General features: G+C 43.5%; 1 protein-coding gene across 1 annotated transcript; it reads right to left on the bottom strand.

Annotated features, from left to right (window-relative positions):
- Window positions 1-6,539: 6,539 nt before the first annotated feature.
- On the bottom strand, window positions 6,540-11,963 carry NKX6-1 (NK6 homeobox 1). Its single transcript, XM_065405500.1, has 3 exons — window positions 11,408-11,963; window positions 9,661-9,833; window positions 6,540-6,791 (listed from the first exon to the last, which is right to left on the bottom strand). The coding sequence occupies exons 1-3, from the start codon at window positions 11,961-11,963 to the stop codon at window positions 6,540-6,542; spliced, it is 981 nt and encodes a 326-aa protein (XP_065261572.1).
- Between the last annotated feature and the right edge of the window lie 2,152 nt (window positions 11,964-14,115).

Here is a 14,115-nt window from a genome sequence, read left to right as displayed (position 1 = left end):
ATCAATGAGACTACTCCTGGAGTAAAGTGCTATTCAAGTTGAGTAAGGGTATCAGATTCTGCCCCTTGGTCTCCGGTGATCCCAAAGCTCCTTTGAGATCAGTGGTCTCCTGTATCTCCTTATGCCATGAAAAACCATGAGCTAAGATTCCCTAGACTTTATTTACCCAACCAAGACCCTGCCCATGGGCCTATCAGGAAGGAACTCCTAGTCTGTACTTGACTGTAAAGTTTTACTTTGCCCCAAATGTAAATCCTTCAACCCTGCTCTGTGCCTATGTTTTAGGGAACCCAGGGCTACATTTTCCCCATCCTGTGCTGTTAAGGGCTCCTACCATATGAACGGTGGCAATCAAATTCCTAATCTAAACCATTTTGTGTGTACACCAGGTCCTGAAAATGTCAGGTCAATATAACTGTCCCCTGCCACCCATCTCACAGAAGGTGACCCTGGCAGCGAAGGCATCCATCCCATCCCACAATTTAGCATGGGGGCACAACGTCTTTCCCACACTAACTCTGCTCAAAGGGCAAAGACTAGAACACAAGCCTGTTTCTATGTACAGTAATCTTGCCCAGCCACAACACCAATCAATCACCGAGCTAGACCGACCTGATCTGGACAGCAATGCAGAAGGAATGGGGAAAAGTGACATGGTAGAACAGAGCTTGGAGGACCACATACAACGCAGCCCCGGTCCATTGCCCTTCTCACTCTGGCCAGCTAATGTCCAGAGATCTGCCAATCCATCCCGGGGCAAATTCTGGTGCCTCTTGTCTGGCTGGTCTGAAGATGGGAAATCTCATGTATTGAATGGGACCACACCACTCCCCTTGGAGTGCGAATCAGTGTAGCAGTTGTGATGGATCCTGAACATTGAGAGCCACCTCCTGCTTCCATAGATGCCATTGACTCGAGCTGGACTAGAATTTGTCCTCATTATTACATGGGTGCTATGATGAAGTCAATACCAAATAACTCCTGAGAGCTGAATGTGTTTCATCCTCTGCTTTTCCGTTTTCATTTCTTTCCCCTAACCTCCCCCTTGGCACATTAGCTCTATATAAATATGTATGTCTCCACTGGTGGCAACTGCCTCGCACTGGGCTGAGTCCCAAGGCAGCACGGTCACGAAAATGGGGAGCATCTGTCCAGCCTGGCACAGCTCACAGAGTAGTTTACTGAGAGAGATCAAAGCAAAGAGGCCGCTCCAGGGCAAACCGCTTTACCATGCAGTGTCTTTGCGTGTATGAGATGGGTCAGCTATGTGCAAGACCCTACAAGAACAGAGCGCTAAATGCCCTGAGGGGGGGAAAGCACTGTTTTATTCACCAGATCACTGGGACTCTTGCTCTTAGCTGTCACTTCCAGTCATAACACGTTTGTGGTTGACAAACAACGTGCCAAGAAGGGGATGCTTGTGTTTGCCACTGAAAACTTACCCAGGAAGAGGCAGCTCGTTTCACACCTAACTTAAAATGGAACAGACAGGGCCAAAACCCGATACATCGTCTGTTCACTCCAGCACCCCCGTGAAATCCGTGAAACACAGGCAAGCGAGCAGAGTTTGGCCCACAGTTTGAATTATGAGCCCTGATTTGCATGTACTCAGGCAGACGTTCCATTGACTTCAGTGTGAGCTTTGCCTGAAACGAGAATGCAGGATTGGGCCCTTACATGGAATATATATATATATAATTCTAATTTATAACTTTATCTATGCATCTCTATATAGGTACTTTTACAGCTATAGGAACAGAGACATTTTTATATAAGTTATACAGATGCATGCTATAGATTTGTTCTATTTTGACAAATATTTTATGACTAAAGAGTAAAATAATGACTTTACGAAACTACCTTTTCTAATAGACTCTCCAATCTATTTCTGAAATAATCTCCATTGTTGCAGATAGCCATGGATGTTGTATAAATAATATTTGCGTTTGTCAGTTTTTAGATCCCGGGGTATCTTTCATATTGCTGAGAAAGGTAGCCAAATTACAACCCCATTTTAGGATTTTAACACACTAATGAACAGTTTTTCCTGCAGTTTGCCTTGCTATCATCAGTGAGGGGCCTGAGAGCAGACAGATACCCAGTATATACGATGCAACAGCTGTGTCTTCTGTGTAAGATTGAGTATTGTATGTAAAAGAAAGGGATGTTTTTGTTCGGCTCAGAATATTATCGGTGGCTTATGATTGTTTGATCAAAATAATACTGATTTCTTCTAACTCAAAGATTAATTGGAAATTAACGCATGGGGTTTCCGTTGCGACTTCTCTAGCTGATTTGTATAATGGTCGTGTTAAAAAGCATGATGGATCCCATCAAAATACTCATGTTAAACAGTGAGAAGTTTATCTCGCAGTATCTTACTCGTCTGCTCTCAGGAGGATACAAATGTCAAAGAATAAGGCAGGGTAAATACTGAAATAACAGACTTTATTTCCCTCAGTCAGTCAGGAAAACACACAAGATAGAGGAGCTGGGTTTACATCAAAGGTGGCATTAAAAAAAAAAGTTGGCTGTAGACAAAGCTGTTGAGATTAGCCTGAAATAGGGAGTATAGATGAAATCTGCTACTTATCTCGGTTATTATTATACAGCGCTATTGTCAATGATTAACAAAAGAGTTCTGTCTCTTTAAACTGCCGAGTGCTAGAGTTCCCAAGTGGAATTTCACTCCTTTAATGTTTGTGATGATGACAAACTCAATGGACAGGAAGATGTTGATCTCCCCTAAATTGATACTGTTTTAATGTACTCATCTACATAGGATTTCGGATGAACAGTTAGACACTATTACACAACGCTACTTGTCAGGAGCACCGTGCGAGACGGCCATATTAACACACGTCATTTAATTATTTATTTAAGTATTGCTCGGGCTGATTGTAATACAATAAATAGGTACTCATATAACGCACAGCTAAAAGGGCAAGGAAAGTGCGTAGAGTGGGGAAACAAATGGCAACCGACATATTCATCTGCTCTCAATGTTTGGTGCTTCAGGATACCACGGGGGGCGGAGGGAGGAGGGATATATCTAAACAGGCGCATCGTGACCTCTGTCAATCTCTAGAGGAGCTTTCCTCAAACCTCAAATGTTACTGGCTTTAAATTAGCTTAAATTAAACTCTACTTAAATTGAGACTATTCCCGTGAGTCGAACCAGCAGGATTTGCCCCACTGGTGGACAGCGAATAGACACACTGGCACGTCGTGTAGGTGTTTGGTTTAAGCACGATTCTAGCTTATTTAATTGAGCAACATGCTAACTTGGTTGTTCGATTGCTCTCTTCTGTTTGACAAAGCAGGCGTCTATGTTCTGTTTTACTGAGATCTATTCAGTGCCGATCGCAGATTTTAAAATTTCAGCAGGTGTACTTTAAACCTTATAAAAACCACTGACATTTATCCCTAGTTGTTAGCTAGGATATTTGTAACAATGATCGTGACATTATTTATTAGCTTTCTTCATAAAAGTCCTATACTCGATGTGAAGGATGCTTTGCATCCCGCTCTAAGCTCCATTTTGTTTTCAAAGCCTTAACCACAAAGAAAAAAGTGAGATCATATGAATAAACTGTTCTTTTCTCAAATACCCTAGACAAAACCAAACTAACCAAGCGATCAGAGTTGGGCTTTTCCCCCTATAATTCTAGTTTTATAGTGCCAACTGCAAGTGATGGCCAGCTGGGTCTCTGTGTAGAAGTAAATTAACTGGAAAGCCAAAGTCAGTGCTGCAGTCAACTGGAAAAAAAAGGAAATCAGTACAACATTGCCCACTGTATACAAACCATTGCTCAGTGACACACAAAGTGCGGTATCAAGAGATGTACAAAAGGAGTGTTTTTGTCTGATACAGATTTTTTGCTCAGGGCATATAGAATTACAACTGCTCTAGCTTTTGAGGGAAAATAGAATCGCCTTGGGAAATAGAATCGCATGTTTACAAACTAAAATCACATGAATCCTGGTCTGGGGTTGAATAAACACCTTAAAGCAGAAGCAGTTATCTGAGAAAGAAGTTGCTTTATTGAAGCTACTCAAGACTGAGTAAAATGAACAGAATGTAAGACATTTGTGTGGGGGATGTAAAAAAGGCAGCGCGAATTTTGAAATAGTCACACATTTTTCTCTTCCAGATCTGTTGGCTCGGTGGTGTGGTGCCGCTGAACAAGGGGCTTGCCTCAGTGCTAAGAGAGAGTCATATTTACAACTGTAAACAGTGATAGATACCTTGACAACGGTGAATGGGTTGTTTGTTTTTAAATCACCTTGTTTTAAGAATAACTGCAAAACTGGAAGCATTTTGACTTGATGCCCTGTAAACTGCTCAGAGTCAGGTTTTGTATATGTTATAAAGGTTTTAGGAAGAAGTGAAAATCTGAAGAGAATGGCAGGTTTATGCTGCAGATAGTGAAGCAGCAATTTTGAAATATTCTGAAACCATATGCTCCACAGTCTCCTTTTGGAAGAGCAGACTGGAATTTAAATGCTATACCTTGGTACCTGGTAAAAGCTGTGCTGGGGAAATATTGAGAGAAATAAATGCACCTCATCATTTAGATTTGCAAAAATATACCGGTACATAAATTCGTCTGGACCCGATCCTAAACGCCTTACTCAGACAAAAGGCCTACTCAATATACAGCGTCTGGCCCTCTATAGTTTAAGTTAAGATGTTGCTTCAGGAAAGTGTTTCCCTGCTTTTGTTTAATAATCAAATACCTCATATAAACTGACATAATACTAATATTTTTCTAAATTGCAGAATAACTGATTCCTTTGCTCAACTCTCAGCGTTTATATTTGCTTAAATTCAGCCATAAAAGAAATAACAATAGTTATCCACTGTCTTGATATGGAAATGATCATAGCTAAACAATGTGTTCCGATTTAAAACAGTTGTATATTGGATCTAATTATTTACTTTAGCCCCCTAGCTAGACTCTTATTAATAGCTTTCTTCCTGGAAAATAGTATATTTCCCATAATAATGTTAACATGTCATCCCTGATAATGGCTTGTGTTGCTTGCTGCTTAAAAAGTTAATACACCCTATATTGGCCTGAGATTAACCTATCTCGGATATATATGGAAATTATGACTTCCTGAATTCTCCAGAGAGGTTCTACAAAAGGAAAAGAGCTCTCACGAAAAAAACCCCAAAACACCAGGAATAGCAACTTTATATTTTCCAAATAAACGATCGCTTTTTTTATTTGTATTACTCTTGAACCTTCTGGAGCAAGTGACATTTTACATAGTTTTTTTTTTTAAATGCTCCTGAAAATGAACAAAAGAACCCAAATTATCTTTTTTGTACTGTCAGTTTTATTATTTAATCTCTGATGAGATCAGATTATCTGTACCCTTTAGTCGAGGCAACAAACGTCTTTAAATTGGTTTTAATTGATTTATCTTTTTTTAACAGAAAGTGCATTACATTTAACTGGTCTTGCAAAGGGCTCTTCTCTTTACAAACCGAATTATTTTAATATAAATTAATTAATAAATGTTAAGATGCTAATATATCATTATTATTAGCTTTAAAAAGAAAACAATTTACATTCTATAGTATTATTTATAATACAAAAGAAAACACACTTTAAATTCAATTACAGCATCTAAATGATTTTTTATATTTTCGACTGAAAGTGGTTGTAACAATTCCCACCAGCTACTTTTAACACGCATTTTATTGGAAACGGGTTAAATTAAAGAAAACTATTTAAATTTTCCTCACCCCCACCGCCCAAAAAAGTATTTTAAAAAAATACTAATAAATAGCATTAAGGGCGGGTGCAATTTCAGAATGGGAGAGAGTGTTCCAGCAAAGACTTCCTCATACTTGGCAAAACATCAGTAGACTGTTTCAAATCTCTTAATAGAGGCCCTTAATGGAGGGCCTCCGTTCAAATTAGGAGGGAATCAAGGTCTGCAGGAGAAAATTCAGACTAAGCAGCTAAGGTGTGGGAAGAGACCACAAACGAATCCCAGCGTTTATATTCCACAATTCACTATTCAAAAGAACAGATCTTTAAAAAGCCAGACAAGGGGGTGGTGGGGGTGGTGGGTAGGACCCAACCCAACCCTTTCTATTAAAAAAAAAGTATTTTACATTTTAAATATTCACAGTAAAGTAACTTCTATAGTCAGTGTGACTCACGATTTATTTACAAAGAGCCTTCAACAGGTTGCTTTAGTCCGCCCAGCAGGAGCTGTGTGGGTGGAAGTAGGTCCCTCCTTCCCCCCTCAGCTGCTCTGGAGTCTGCAAAAGAAGAGGGAGCACTCAGACAGCTCCCCTGCGACCCTACAATAACAGCGCCAGCACCAGCGGCCAAGGGCCAGGCGAGAGGAGCAGGGGAGCGCTGGGTTTGGATGTTTGTTTACTCGCCGTCTTTTTCTGCCTCTTTCCTCCTCTCCGTCAGCTGATAAAGTCTAGAAAAATAGATATGTACATCTCAGAAAATAGCAAGCGTCCTCCGAGTCCGCCTGGGCCCCGGCCCCCTCCTCTGAAACCCCCTTTAAGAGGAGCTCTCGTTCTCAGACGTGTGCAGGAGCAAGCTGCTGCTGCTCGACTTGTGTTTCTTCAGCAGCTGGGTGATCTTCTCGTCGTCCGAGTTGGGGTCCAGAGGCTTGTTGTAGTCATCGTCCTCCTCCTCGTTCTCCGAGGCCCCCTTCAGCCTCTCGGTCTCCGAGTCCTGCTTCTTCTTAGCCGTGGCCATCTCGGCCGCATGCTTCTTCCGCCACTTGGTGCGCCGGTTCTGGAACCAAACCTGCAGGGGCCCAGCAGCAGCGAACAGAGAGAGAGAGAGAAGGGGGGATTACTGACCCGGGCCAGGTCAATGCCAGCCACCACATCTATACTCTGCTTGTGACCCTCAGCGTCACCGGCCGCCTTAGCGCCACTCAGGAGCTGCTGGTAGCACCAGGCAGCCTGCAGGATTCCTACCAGAGTTCTTGTTATTTCTGCCACCACAAAATTAGTAGCATCCCTAGCACAGCTATTACTCCCACGGAGGTACCAATCTCCCCATCACAGAGTTGTGGTGACTAGTCCTACCATCCACTTAGTCGTATTCATACCACGCTGATCACCGCTAGCGAACAGTGATTAGTATTTGTACCATAGTCAATTACCACAGCAGAGGTATTAATAGTCATTACATAGTATTGTTTTCTTATTTCTACTAGTGTTCATCCCCTATGTATTATTACTAACATAGTTATTTATATTCATTCCATAATTATTATAATAGAATTATCATCAAACATACTATATAATTACTACTGTTGTAGCGTTAGTCTTGGTATCTTAGTTATTGCTACTATAGAGGGATTAATATTCACACCATAGTTATTACTATTCTTATTGCCACCGTGTTATTAGTATCCCTGATATAACAGTTATTAATATGCTATAGAATTATTATTGTTATTATGCCATAAGTTATTAATAAATAATTATTTTATTACCACAGACACTTAAGTATTCATATAATAGTAATTAACCTAAAATTATTACAATTATCACCATACAGCTATTACTATTACCATATCATGGTTGATATTTGTGCTATACTTTTATTATTACTATTACTACCGATTAATTAATATTCATACCATATCTATAATTATTAATATTAAGTTACCAGTATACATCTCATACTTATTATTATTGCTACCATTGAATGCTTAGTATTCATATAACGGTTATTATCATTGTTATCATTCTAAGCTATTATAATTATTACTATATTGTTGTTATCACCACAGAATTCTTGCTTTTGCTACAGCAGAGTTATTATTGGTAGTTAAAGAATTTTTCAGGGTCCAGGCATATTTCAGTTGCTTTTTCTTCTGATGAAGGAGCATTTTGTGCGGTTTTGGTTCACTTGCTTTTGATTTTATTTTATTTTATTTTAAGAGGAGTTTCAAAGCGAGCCTTGGAGACTTTTAAACAAACCTTTGCATACTAATGGGGGGAAGAAATAATTTAACTCCTCTTAATTTTCTGTTAAGATCTACATTTATTCTTTTCCTCCTCTTTCCCCTACTATGTTTTTGCCTGTTCAGTTTGTTCAATCAAAACTTAACTAACATGTATCAAATGGGGCATTTGATGGGGCACCATCTCCCATGAAAACATATGCGTCTGTAGTCCTAAATGTAATTCAAGTGAAAAGCAGGTGCTTCTAATGCTCTAAATCCAAACAGTCAAATAGTTAGAGATAAGGCTAACGGGTCACAGAAACTTACTCTGTGCAACGTCATCAGGTTAAAAATGCAATTTTTTTATTGCTATGGCTTTTAAAGATGAAATTACATTTATACAATAAATTAAAAATAGATTCAAAAAAATTGTTGTAAAAGAAAGGAACAATTTACAGGTTGTTTGGGTTTTTTCCTCTCTAAAATCCAAGTCAGGAATCCTATTATTCAAAATATAATTTCAGTGTCGCAGAACGATTCCTATACATGGAATGAAAGTATTCATTTGAAAGAAAACAAATCTAACTACATGTCTAGTACACTCACTGACTACACAATACTTTAATCCTGCGCATATGTGATAATAAACATTTTACATTGAATAGTTCTCTAACGTCCCCTCTTCTGTTACATATTTTATCTTAGAAAGGGCAGAGTAAGAGGAGGGGGGTGTTATTTTCATTGTACGGGCTGTAACAATTTATTCACAGCCATTTAGACATATTTACAGTGACAAATGAGGGTCTCCAGATAACTCTGGGAGAATGAGAATCCATAAAGAGGCCCCTTAACACAGAAACTGTTAAATTTGTTAAAAAGCTGCATAGAGAAATTATCTTTAAATACAATTTCCTGAACAAGAAACACACTGTAGCCAGCATTTGCTTTTTAACTTCTCAAAACCGTACCTCTGTGAAATATTTGTGTTTAACTAAAATAAACAGATCCGCCCCACTTTATGCTTGTTAGCTCAATTCCTTTCCCATTCAAGACAAGATCTCTAAAGTTTCAACCATGATCCAAAATACGCGCAAATTTGTGTTTTGCCCTTAGCCAGGCGAACGATATCACATTTTAACTATTTGTCCTCATCATTTCAACATCTAATGACCAAACATTGCATTGATACCGGGTCAGAAAATGTATTGTCCAAGTGTTAGCCTTCTAACACAAACTACACTTGTTTGTAGTTAAGTATTCAACAATATTACTCCTTACCTCTCCCAATTTTATGGCACAGTAAACATAATATTTTGGGGTCATTTTATAAGCATTCCTAATTTAAAAATATTTTAAAATAAATTACGATTTTAAAAATTATACCATATTCTCATAAATAACACCATAAATTATAAACTGCAAATAATTGCCCACCTAAGTGCCTTTTTTAATATACTAAAAGGAGCCATTTATGCAAAGGATTTAGCTAGCAATAATATTTTGCAATGGCTTTGTTCTGGCAGTAATGGTGTATGTGCAGAGCATACGTATCCATTTAAGATTAACCTGATTTCAAAGGCATGCGCCTGATTCCTTTTGTTCATCAATATCTTATATCAGGGCTCCTTTGTATATATATTTTTCACACTCCGCCCAGTCTCAGCAATGTGTGGGCTTGAGTCTCTTATCTAACGTTTGACATGATTATCTCACCTTGACTTGACTCTCTGTCATCCCCAGTGAATAGGCTAGCCTGGCTCTCTCTGGTCCTGCTAAATATTTGGTCTGCTCAAAAGTCTTTTCCAGGGCGAAAATCTGCTGGCCAGAAAAAGTGGGTCTTGTATGTTTTCTCTTTCCGTCTTTATCCAGCAAAATTGAACCTTGATCTGGAAAAGAATGAATGCATAGACAGATATGTTAATCTGTTTATTTGGGAAAGTGCTTAGCTATGAAATTTGCTGTCAAGGGAAAGGGTTTTTTTTCTATACATGGAGGACCAAATTCACTATTAAAATGTTGCTAGGTTCAAAGCGATGCATATCTTTTCCTGACGCCCCTTTATTTTGAGAGTCTAAATTTTGAGCAGGCAAAAATTACTCTCCCACAAAAACGGTAATCGATAAAAGTAGGTTACTATAAAGGGTTCTTCTTGGGGAAAGTTTGTGTATGAACCAAACTCAAAAAAGGGGAGGTGGAGGAGTAGTTGAATCAGAGATATTTCAACTTAAAAGTCCTTTTAGGAAAAATAAAATGAGAAAACTGTTTTTGTAAAAACTTCCCATTATTTGTAAGCAATAGCTTGACATTTTAAATGCTTTCACTCACTCACTCACTCACTCACTCACTCACTCACAGAGAGAGAGAGAGAGAGAGAGAGAGCTGTGAGTGTCTACATTGCCAACAAGTCAAATAATGCATGTAATATATTTTCATCATTTAACATGTGCTTTCAGGTGTTCAGACAGTAACTGTTTGTTATTGGAAGGATTCTAGTACTGTATGTACAATGATCAAAACGGTTTTAGGAAAGCCAACCCCTTCAAGTGTCTGGCAGCAGCAAATCTAAGCTTGGAACATCACTGTGCTCAGTGTTACAAAAGTCATCAGTAATTAGAAAACCGTAACAGGAAGGGTACCCAGTGTCGGAAGTGTCGCAGCCTCAAAATAACAAGAGAGAAAAAAGATGAGGCATACACGTCCCGAGTTTATAAAAGCCTCTCTCTGAAAGAGCGGTGGAAGAAGGATTTGTCCCTTAAAACTTTTATCCCCGAGAAATCTGGGACACTACAGCTTTTCTTTGCCCTAACAAACAGACACATCTCCTAACTAACCCTTCTAAATTTTTGCAGAAGGTGCCTGCAATTACAGATGGGAGTGAATGCTAACGGGTATACGCCAGAGGGCATTCAGACAGCATGAAGTAGGAGTTTGTAAGTAGAAAGTGAGAGATGAAGCATGAGCAGGAGAAAAAGTAAAAGCAGCGAAAGCAGCACCGTGCTCCTGAACCAAAATGCAGCGAACAGGATGGTGTGGGTGAGTAAAACAAAACCACTTGTAATCGATTCACCACCGATCATACTCCTTCCTAAACAAAATCACTGGGGGCAGCATTTCCCCTTCTTTCACTCCCCCAAATAAAAGTGGGATGGGGGGGGGGGTAAAAGGATGCACTGAAGTACGGCAAGAGCTCAATAAGTTAGTTGTCTCTCCCGCTAACCAGCGCCCTGCAGCACAGCGGCCCGTGGCCGGGAGGGGTGCATTTCAACCAAAGTCTGAGCAACAGGACTGAGAAGGAGGAAGAAATTGGGGGAGGAGGGTGACCCTGGCCAGTGCCGGAGCTGCCCCAGGGCAGGATTGGGGGGGGGGGGCGGATGTCACCTGAACAAGTGGGGGCAATTGCCGGTGCTAGGAAAGCCGCCCACCCCCCCACCCCCGCCACAGCCGGGGCGGCGGTACTCACGGGGGGTGCAGGCGAGGCGCGCGTCTCTCCAGGGGGGGCTCTGCATCACCCCCGGCCAGAAGATCGGGGTCCTGCCGGGCAGCTCGGCCAGGGGCTTGGGGTAGCGGCCCACGGCCACGGCGGCGGCGCTGGGGCTGAAGTAGAGCCCGGGGGGCGGCGGCGGGGGGCTGAGGCTGCTGAAGCGGGGCAGGCCGGCCAGGAGGCCGGCGGGGGACGAGGAGGAGCCGGAGGGCGACGAGGAGGCCAGAGCGGCCCCGGCCAGGGGCATGGAGGGCCGGCTCAGGATGTCGTTGATGCCGTGCGGGGTGGCGGCCGAGAGCTGCTGCGGGGGGCTGGCCAGGGCCGGCGGCTTGAGGCCGGCCGGGTTGGGGGAGCCCAGCGGCGGGGACGGGGAGGCGGAGGAGGAGGAGGAGGAGGCCGGCCCGGCGGACAGCGGGTACGCCGGGTACAGCGGGGTCTTCATCTCGGCCATGCTGTGCAGGGCGGCCAGGGGCGGACTGCCGAGCAGGAAGGCGCTCTGCCGGGGGCTGCCGTCCATCTGCCCCACCGCCAGCATCGCCGCGCCGCCAGCCGCCGGGGGAGGGCAGCGGGGCGCCCGCGGGGGCTGCGCGGGGAGTCCGGGGCAGGGTCCGGCTGGGGAGTGCGAGAGGAGAAGGGGGCGGGCGGCTAAGCCGGGGGCTTGTCCTGCTCGGAGGGTGCAGGGGGACAGGGGCTATGTCCCGGCAGAGGGTGCAGGAGCTCACAAGGAGAGGGCAGGTGCCCTGCTCGGGGGGGCCGAGGAGGAAGGACCCGGTGGGGGTGAAGAGGGAAGGGGAGCCGCAGGAGGCAGAGAGGGGGCAATAGGATCGCGAGGGCGGGCGGGGGAGTCTGTAAATGCGAAGGCGAGGACCGCAAAGAAGCAGCAGCAGAAACTCTTCCAAGTTGCTGTGTGTCTCTCTCTCTCCAAAGAAATGTTCGCCCGTGGTGCAGAGGGGGTTTCACAGTCTCTGTCAGCCCCAAAGTCCTGTCTCAGCCTCCCACACACAGGGGAGGGAGGGGGAAACAGAGTCCTCCCAGCCCCACAAAATACTTAAAAAAAAAAAAAAACCACCAAGCCCCAGCTGGTAGAGAATGAAGCCAAGCCACAGATCCCCACTCGATGCCTGTTTGTTTAAGGGAGAGCGGTCAGTTCTCTGGAGCCTCCTCAGCAGCCCCCTGTCCTCTCCGCTCACGCTGGTGTCCGGAGGATTGTGCCTTCCTCAGAATAAAACATCAAGTCCGAAGAGGTCTTCTGCTCCTCCACTCCGATCCCTGATCTGGATGCTGCATGCAGGAGAGATCCCCTCCTTTCTCCCGAGACATCAATGCTTTACCATTGCTTCTCTCCCCCTCCCTCCGGTCCCTAATATCTGGTTGTGAAATACAAGTCTGGGGACTTCAAGGAGAGTCTGGCTCTGGGTTTGCTGCTGCTGCTTCTCTCTTCTCTGTCCCAAGCATCACTTCTGTGACTGTGTCTGGTTTGCTTTCGCGGCTGGATCTTCCTTTATTTCCTTCTCACCTTCCTCTCATTCCCCCCCCCCCCCCCGGACTCCTTGGGCTTGGTTATTTTGGTGTCTTCCTCCCCTCCCAGCTAAAGTCTCTCTCTCTCTCTCTCTGCCCCCCCCCCCTTCTGTGGCTGGCTCTGACAGTTCAGATGAAGCTCTCAAAGGTAATAAAACATTTTCATCACTCTCTGCCTCCTTTAGCTAAGGGGCAAGCCGGGAACTCGGAGAGGCGTCAGTCAGCAGAAGCAGCAATCAGAGGAGGGGCCGAGACTGACGCCTCCTATAGGACCCGGCCCATTGTGATGCCCGGAGAACCAGCGCCGAACCCAAACCCCCGCCTGACTGGCTGATGGGCTGGAGCGGAGAGGGCCGGCCGAGCCTGCTTATCTGCATATTGACCGCGGCCCCAGCGGTTATAGGGTATGGGGAAGGGGCTGGCAGAAAAAGCTGCTTGATGATCTGCTGGGGGTGATGGGAGCCTGACTCTGCTGCGTGGGCTAAAGGAGCTGGCAAACAAAACGAAAGGAGTCAATTTGTGCTTAACAAATAGGGGGCTGGGGGAAGATAAAAGAAAAGGGGGGAACCCACCAGCAGTCATTTCATTTTGAATATTCCTCTTTCTTTCTTTCTTTCTTTCTTTCTTTCTTTCTTTCTTGACAGACTGTCTGGTGAATAAGTAAAACAGACCCAATGGCAAGCAGCAGCAGGCACATCACAGGGTATAGATCCTTCTGAAAGGATTAATTAAGTGCCATATGGGGTCCCCCAGAATCGTGCAAATTAATTTGTTGCTCGTTAAACAAACCTATAGATGCCTGAAGCCTCCTCTGAATGAACTGTGCAAAGCCAGAGTCACCCCCCTCACTCCTCATTCAATCGCTTTCATTCAGTGTCACCCTTTCGTTCCCTCTTGCATTTTCAACCCCTCTTGTTTAAGCAGAGGGACCATAATAATCATCATGGATGTGTTTATCCCATATTAGCGGGATAGGAACTCAGCCTGTGTGTATGTGAGAGAGAAGTTTGGCTTCTCTTCAGGATCCCGTTGCTTATACTTTCTTTTCTGATTATTTGTTTATACTTCGGTAAGCAGGATAACACAAGAGTCAGATTCTAAAAAAAGCAGCAACAATGCAATATACACAACAAAAACTTTTTTTTTTATCTGAGCCAACCGGGGGCGGG

This window comes from Emys orbicularis, chromosome 5 (assembly GCF_028017835.1).
Source record: "Emys orbicularis isolate rEmyOrb1 chromosome 5, rEmyOrb1.hap1, whole genome shotgun sequence".
In the NCBI taxonomy this organism is placed as follows: domain Eukaryota; kingdom Metazoa; phylum Chordata; order Testudines; family Emydidae; genus Emys; species Emys orbicularis.
The sequence above is the reverse complement of the archived record's forward strand: the minus strand, read 5'-3'. Positions and strand labels throughout refer to the sequence as shown.

Excerpts from the sequence above, each read along its gene's own strand:
- NKX6-1 (XM_065405500.1), bottom strand. The coding sequence starts at position 11,963 with ATGCTGGCGGTGGGGCAGATGGACGGCAGCCCCCGGCAGAGCGCCTTC. Across the intron at positions 9,834-11,407 it reads GCGCCTCGCCTGCACCCCCC|ATCAAGGTTCAATTTTGCTG; the intron begins GTGAGTACCGCC and ends ATTCTTTTCCAG. Across the intron at positions 6,792-9,660 it reads TGACAGAGAGTCAAGTCAAG|GTTTGGTTCCAGAACCGGCG; the intron begins GTGAGATAATCA and ends GGGCCCCTGCAG.